This window comes from Geospiza fortis, unplaced genomic scaffold (genome assembly GCF_000277835.1).
Source record: "Geospiza fortis unplaced genomic scaffold, GeoFor_1.0 scaffold85, whole genome shotgun sequence".
Taxonomy (NCBI): domain Eukaryota; kingdom Metazoa; phylum Chordata; class Aves; order Passeriformes; family Thraupidae; genus Geospiza; species Geospiza fortis.
This window is the reverse complement of record NW_005054358.1, coordinates 2,539,478-2,546,896: the sequence shown is the minus strand read 5'-3', so window position 1 is coordinate 2,546,896 and position 7,419 is coordinate 2,539,478. Positions and strand designations below refer to the sequence as shown.

Genomic DNA, 7,419 nt, shown 5'->3' with positions numbered 1-7,419 from the left:
CAAAGTCCTGGCCATGCTTGGGATGGTGAGAAATTTCCTGAGGAAGGCGGTGCCAGAGCTGAAACCTGCTCCAAATCAGGTGTTCTTGTGGGCATTTTAGACTCTGCCCAATTTCTAAATGCTTCTTTCATTCCTGGGAACTCTGGGCAGCCTCAATTTTACCTCAGTTTTGCCAGAGCTGCTGTAATAGGGTGGGATCTGGAGCCTGCGTTTCACTGAGAGTTTCCATCCCTCCACATTGGATTAAATCTCCTGAAAATCTGCTCTTTTCCTTTTTATTTTGTGCTGGGGGTCTCTGGGCTCGTTGGGCTGAATGTGCCCCCTCCTTTTTGTGGGGCTGGGTGCTGTGACCCCTCATCCCCCTGAGGATCATTTCTGGGTGAGCTCAGCACCCCAGAACCCCCCGTGCTGGCTGGAGCAGCAGCTGTGAGCAAAACCAGCTCTGGATAAAAGAGGAATTGATCTCCTGCTAACAAACCCCCAGTTTTCATCTCTAATTCCCCTCCCACCTGCTGGGTGCTGCTGAGGCACACAGGGGAGGTGTGAGCCCCTCCACCACCCCCTCTGCCAGCCAGAAAATCCTCTCCTCCCTCTCTTCCTCCTCAGCATGTGATGGAGAAGCCTTCCCAAGTGGGCAGTGGCCAAGGAGGGCTCGGTGCCGCATTCCTCCAGCCCAGATTTGTCTGTGACATTGTTCTTCCTGCCCCTCTCTGCTCCTGGGAGCTCCAGGATCCTGTTTCATATTCCATGAAGGCTCTTTTGTTGTTGGAGGGCACTTTAGGTTGTTGGGGTTTTTTTCCCCCCCCCTAAATTAGAGGCTCTGTTTCTGCCTCTGGTTCTGATTGCTGTGGGAATTTTCAGCTCCCTGTCTCAGACTGTGTTTGTGTAACAGCAGCTCCTCTGTAAGGACTGGGGATGTGCAGCTCTGTTCCTCACACTGACAGGGTCAGCCTGGTGTCCCTGCAGCCCCTGGCTGCTCCAAAACTGTCCCTTGGCCACTCTGGTGTCACCTGGGGCTGGGCAGTGCCCACCCCGAGGGCTCCTGCCCCTTGTTCCAGGAGGGTTTGAGTTTAAAGTCACCTTAAATCCCACCCAGTGCCACCCCTGCCATGGCAGGGACACCTCCCACTGTCCCAGGTGCTCCCAGCCCTGTCCAGCCTGGCCTTGGGCACTGCCAGGGATGGAGCAGCCACTGGACATTGAGGTTTTTGCCTGAAGGCCAAAGCACAAAATAAAATGCCACATTAAATTGCTGAAATCAGGCAATCTTGGGTCCCTTTTATTTATTACCTGTAGAGGTATATTTTGAAAAAGCTTTAGAACACAGAGCTTTTCTGGGGCACTGCCAGGGATCCAGGGGCAGTCACAGCTGCTCTGGGCACCCTGTGCCAGGGCCTGCCCACCCTCACAGGGAACAATTCCCAATTCCCAATATCCCATCAGCCCTGCCCTCTGGCAGTCGGAGCCATTCCCTGTGTGCTGTCCCTCCAGGTTCTTAACCTCACATTAATGAAGGAAATTTATTAAATTTGCCCTGGGAAGTGGCACAGGGGCTTCTTGCACCAGCCCTGCCTGGACAGGGCACAGGGCTGGGGACAGACCCAGGGATGTCCCCCGGCTCAGCCTGGAGGGAGTGACAAGGCTCTTGGGAGGCAAATCCTGCCCCAGGCCTGGCAGGGACAGGAGGATTGTCCCACCTGGGAGGGGTTCTGAGCTCCATGGATGGAGCAGCTCCAACCCCTGGAAGCTCAGCCCAGCTCTGACTCCCACCAAAGGCTGAGAAAAGAGCAGATTTTACTTTCTCAGTGCTTTTCCCCCCTGATTATTAAGCTGCCCCTTAGCAAAAGCTGCTTAGGCTTGGAGTTAATTGTAATCACCTTAGAAAAGTCTGTATGCACTGGGAGAGATCTGCTCACTGCCCTGGGCTGTCCCTCCTGGACACCTGGCCCTGTCCTCAGCCCTGCCAGGTGCTGTGGAAGGTGTCAGCAGTGTCCCCAGCCCTGCCAGGTGCTGTGGGACATGTCAGCAGTGCAAGGATGATCCCCTGGAGCCTCCCAGCAGGCTCAGATCCCATCCTGATCCCCTCCTTGGGGCATGGGTAGAGGAGCTGGGCTGGAGGGTTCTCTCCCAGGGCTGTTTCCCTGTCTGGCAGGGACCTGCAGAGCCCTGACAGGCTGGGACAAGGCAGGGGACATGTGGCACAGCTCCTGGGCTGTCCTGCCTGCCCGCTGTCCCCATCTCCTCGCTGTGGAGGCTCCCAGCCCTGCCCCTCCTGCTGCCTGGGGGTGACACCCGAGCCCCCCTCGTGCTGCAGTGACTCACCCGGGGACAGCCTGGCCCTGACTCACTCCTGAGGCCTCTTGGCCACTTTCCTCTTCCTTCCAAGCCTCGCTGCTCCCCACAGGGCCTCTCTTCCTCCAGCTCCCCCAGCTGGGGGCTCACTGGGTGCTGTGTGAGGTTGGGGGTCACTGAACCCCCCATCCTGGTGAGCCCCTGCTCCTGCTGTGCCTTCAGAGTTCACTGAGCCCCAGGTCCCTGTGCACCATTTGGGGGTCACTGAGCCCCCATTTCCCCATGCACCATTTTGGGGTCACTGAGCCCCCAGGTCCCTGTGCACCATTTGGGGTCACTGAGCCCCCATTTCCCCGTGCACCATTTGGGGTCACTGAGCCCCCATCCTACCCAGCCTCCCTGCCCTCGGGGTGCCTCTGGAGGGGATCACTCTGGAAGTCTCAGGAGCCCCCCAACCCCTGCTGCCCCCCACCCTGTCAGGGGCAGTGCCTTGGGACAGCATCCCCCAATCCCTGTCACAGCCCAGGGGTCTTGCCCGGGTCCCGGCGTGTGGGGGAAGCACACCGAGGTGGGCTGGGGGTGCTGGGCTGCCCCTCACTCCCAGTTCCAGGCTGCTGAGCCGTGTCTCCCCCCGCAGGGATCTCGGAGGACTCCAGGGTGGAGGCTCCCGCCTTCACGGACGCCATCCGCATGTACCGGCAGTCCAAGGAGCAGTACGGCACCTGGGACATGCTCTGCGGCAACGAGACCCAGGTAGGCACCGCACCCCCAAACCGGGCTCAGAGGGCTGGGGGGGCTCAGCAGGCTCCCCAAAAACCTCCTGCCTCCACAGGTCCTGAGCAACCTGGTGATGGAGGAGCTGCTCCCCGAGCTGAGGAGCACCATCGGCCCCCGGCTGAAGGGCAAAGCCCCGGAGCGCCAGCGGACCTGGATCCAGGTGTGGGGCTGGGACTGCCGGGGGGGATCCCCAGCGTCCCTGCCCTCCCCCTGCCCGCACACCCGGCTTGGGGAGCCTCCCTTCCCCCTGGGCTCCGTGCCCACCTCCCTTCCCCCTGGGTTCGGTGCCCACCTCCCTCCCTTCCCCCTGGGCCCTCCGGCTTCTCTGCCCCCTTCTCCCGGCCCCTTCCAAAGAATCCGGCCTTTCTCCAGAGTGGATTTTTCAAGCTCCTTCAGTGCCCCTGCCCAGCCCTGCCCAGCCCCGCCTGGGGCCAGCCGAGCAAACAGGAGGAAGCCCAGCCCCGGAGCGAAGCCTGTCCCGGCTAAATTTAGCGAGCCATTTTTAGAGCAGCGCGGGCTAAATCCAGCCCAAACCCTTGCGAAAGACTGAGGGCTCTTCAGAGCTGCCTGTTAAAACCTTAAACCCCGATAATTACCACCAGGCTCGTAATGGGCCACTTGAGCGGCCTGAAAACACACAAACGCTGCTTTTCCAAGAGCTGCTGTGGCTGGGAAGGAGGGAGGAGGGGAGGGCTCTGCATCCTGCCAGCCCCAAAATCGCAGCCTTTGGCTCAAAGTGAGCGTGAGGCTTCAGCGAGCGGCTCCATCCTGCTCAGGAGGTCGGCTCTGGGAGCCCAGGGAGGGGGAACAGGGCAGGGAACAGATTTCAGGGTGGGCTGGGGCTCTCCTGCTTGGACCACCACTGTCCCTGGACCACCAATATCCCCAGACCTGCAGCATTTCCAGACCTGTAACATCCCCAGACCTGCAGCATCCTCAGATCACCAGTATCCCCAAACCTGCAGCATCCCCAGCCCTGCAGCATCCCCAGACCTGCAGCATTTCCACACCTGCAGCATTCCTGGACATGCAGCATCCCCAGCCCTGCAGCATCCCCAGCCCTGCCTGGGGCAGGTTGCCTGATGGAGGCAGCACTCACCTCTCTGCCCCTCCAGCACCACTTGGAAGCAGTTTCTGCGCTGCAGGAGCTCCATCTCACCCCACTGGGGGGTCCCTGATGTGGAAACCCCTGTCAGGCTGTGGGGAAGGTCCTGTCAGCGCTCTGGGGATGGCTCAGCTGGAGCTGCAGGCAATGTTTGGGGTGCAGCTGAAGGGTTTCTGACCCCTACCTGTGCCCCCAGGTGTCAGATGCTGTCTATAGGATGGTCTATGAGCTGGCCAAGGCGCAGTATGATGCAGCTGTGGCCAGGTGTGAGCAGGAGCGGCCGCAGCTGGAGAGCACCATCCGCACGGACATGGACCAGATCATCACCTCCAAGGAGCACCTGGCCAGCAAGATCCGAGGTACAGGGATGCCCTGGCAGGTGTGGGTGTGCCCATGGCTCCTGGGGGGGCTGTTCCTGGGGTGCAGCACAGCCCCTGGCACCCTTAGGGGATGCATGTCCCCAGGCATTGTCCCAGGGGGTTGGGGACAAGGTGGGCAGTCACCCCTATAGTGAAACAAGGTGACCCCCGAGGCAGGGAATGATTGGCATCTGACTCTATTGATGCAGAATGGTGAACACTTGCTTTATTAAAGCTATATTATAGTATAACTATATTAAAGAGAGATATTATATTGCATTACATTATATTGATTATATTATATTATATTATATTATATTATATTATATTATATTATATTATATTATATTATATTAATCATACTTACTACTAACTGAAAGACTCATGACTGTCTGCAGACTGACAGTCCACACAGCTTGGACTTGATATGCTAATTAACATAATCTCCACCAGAATCTAATTACCTAATTCCTTCAGGTAAACAATCTTCCCACCACATTCTGCATGTGCAAAACACTAGGAGCAGCAAGCAGAGATGAAAATTGTTTTCTCTCTGTGCTTCTCCACGAAAAAACCTGAGAGAGAGAATTCTATCTCTGTTCAGAGAATGTGAATGCCACAACCCCCTGACATGGCAGTGGGGCACGAGTGGGTTCAGGACAGAGCAGGAGCACCCTGCAGGAGTTCCTTGTGTTGTTGTGAAAGGGGCAGACTCCTCCTGGAGGGCTTTGGGAGCAGGGGCAGCTCCTCCTCGTTGCTGGGGTGGGTTTGGGATGTGATGTGAAGGGCTGGGAGGACAGAGGAGCCTCACCATCCTCATCCCTGCTCTTTCCCAGCCTTCGTCCTGCCCAAGGCAGAGGTCTGTGTCCGTAACCACGTCCAGCCCTACATCTCCTCCATCCTGGAGGCCCTGATGACCCCCACGAGCCAGGGCTTTGCTGAGGCACGGGAGGTGTTCTTCAAGGAGGTCACTGACATGAACATGAACGTCGTCAACGAGGGCGGCCTGGAGAAGCTGGTGGAGGTGAGACCTGGGGGTGCTCCTTGCCACCTTAGGGGTGACAGGGCCAGTCCTGCTTCCACCCCCGGTGTGGACAGCACTGGGAGAGCCCAGGCTGAGGAGTGTCCACCCATGTGGGGTGGAATGTCCCTGCCCTGAGTACATGGAGAGGCTGAGCTTGGCTTTGTCCCCAGTACATGGAGAAGCTCTCCCACCTGGCCTTCCACCCCATGAAGATGCAGTCGTGCTATGAGAAGATGGACCAGCTGAAACTGGAGGGTCTGCAGCAGCGATTCGATGTCTCCAGCACTTCTGTCTTCAAGCAGAGGGCCCAGATCCACATGAGACAGGTGGGATGGGGACCAGGGCCCTCCCCCATCCCCCTGGGCTGGGAACAGAGGTTTGGGGAGCCCAGGGTGGTCCAGGTTGGGATGTCTGTGCTGTGTCTTTGGTGTGGAACCCATTGCGGGCTTGAGCATCCTGGCACAGCTGCCCCTTTGCCACGGAGCCCACTGGCACCAGCAAGGCCAGTGAGCCAGTTCTGGGGTTGATCCAGCCTAACCTGGCATGGGGTGCAACACCAGCTCTGAGCAACCTCCTCTCCCAACACCCTTGATCCTGGGGTGAGGGCTGTGGATGCCACGCTGGGAGCTCAGGGATTTGTGCAGAGTGAAGGCACTTTGCCTGTTGGGTACTGGAGAGGAATTCTTCCCTGGCACAGGGTGCCCAGAGCAGCTGTGGCTGCCCCTGGATCCCTGGCAGTGCCCAAGGCCAGGTTGGACAGGGCTTGGAGCAGCCTGGGGCAGTGGGAGGTGTCCCTGCCATGGCAGGGGTGGCACTGGATGAATTTAGGGTCCCTTCCACCCCAAACCAGTGTGGGGCTCTGTGCTGTGTCTCATCTTGGTGTGGCATTGCCACAAGAGCCCCCTGCCCACCCTTTGGGTGCTCCCCATGCTGACTACGTGTCTCTGGCCACAGCAAATGGACGATGCTGTGTTCACCTTCGAGACCCTGCTGCACCAGGAGCTGGGCAAGCTGCAGGGCAAGGACGAGCTGTGCAAGTCCATCCAGCGCATCCTCGAGAGGGTGCTCAAGGTGAGCTGAAAGAGGAGCTTTTTTGAGCTGTCTCATAAGCTTTTGGAGGTCCATTTCACACCCGAGATAGCTCAGCTACCTTTGGAAGCATAAAATTAGCAGGATGGCTTCTGTTGCAGTGTTGGAAACAAAAAGGTTTAAATAAAAGGCAAAATAACAAACTCTTAATAAAGAAAAACCAATCTAGGTGCAAGAGGCTCTTGCTCTTGGTAAAACACCTCACAAAAGCCATTAGTTTCTTTGTTCTCTTCTTTTTCTAGTAAATTGCTCAGGTGGGACTTTTTGCCTCCTGTCCATTAGTTATCCTTAAGTTTGAGGTGAAGTCCCCCAGGCCTATGAGAAGCTTTTTAACCTAATCGAGGAGAGAAACTTCTGGGCTTCTTTCCTTTTTAAGGGGACAAAGGATGGTTTTGTCACTGGTCAACAAGGGGCACACTCCTGCAGTGAGCCAGGGGGTCAGGCCTTTGGTGGCCTTTGGTGGCCTTGTTCCAGGGCCAGGGAAGAGGCTAGCAGTGATGTTATCCATTTCAAGTCTTTTAGAGGTTTCATGGGTTTTGCTGGGGGCAGGCAAGTGGGAAATCACCTGCAGGAGCCAGGTCCCCTCTGAGCACATCTGTAAAAGCCCCTCAGGGTTCAGACTGGCCCCAAACCCTCCTGCAGCCAGCAGTGGAAGAGCTGGCTCCTACCCAGGCTCAGAAACACTGGGAAACAGCTGGAGAGAGGGATGTGAGGCCAGAGGGGTCTGTGTGAATGGGCTGGGGGGGGGGGCAAATCCCAGGGGTTTGGGCCTG

General features: G+C 57.5%; 1 protein-coding gene across 1 annotated transcript in view; it reads left to right on the top strand.

Moving 5' to 3' along the window:
* NIBAN2 (niban apoptosis regulator 2) overlaps positions 1 to 7,419 on the top strand; it is a 37,106-nt gene that overhangs the window by 27,343 nt on the left and 2,344 nt on the right. Inside the window, 6 exon segments of the mRNA XM_031059235.1 lie at positions 2,930 to 3,045; positions 3,125 to 3,229; positions 4,371 to 4,533; positions 5,370 to 5,557; positions 5,728 to 5,883; positions 6,512 to 6,715. Of these exon segments, the coding sequence (XP_030915095.1) occupies positions 2,930 to 3,045; positions 3,125 to 3,229; positions 4,371 to 4,533; positions 5,370 to 5,557; positions 5,728 to 5,883; positions 6,512 to 6,715 (932 nt within the window).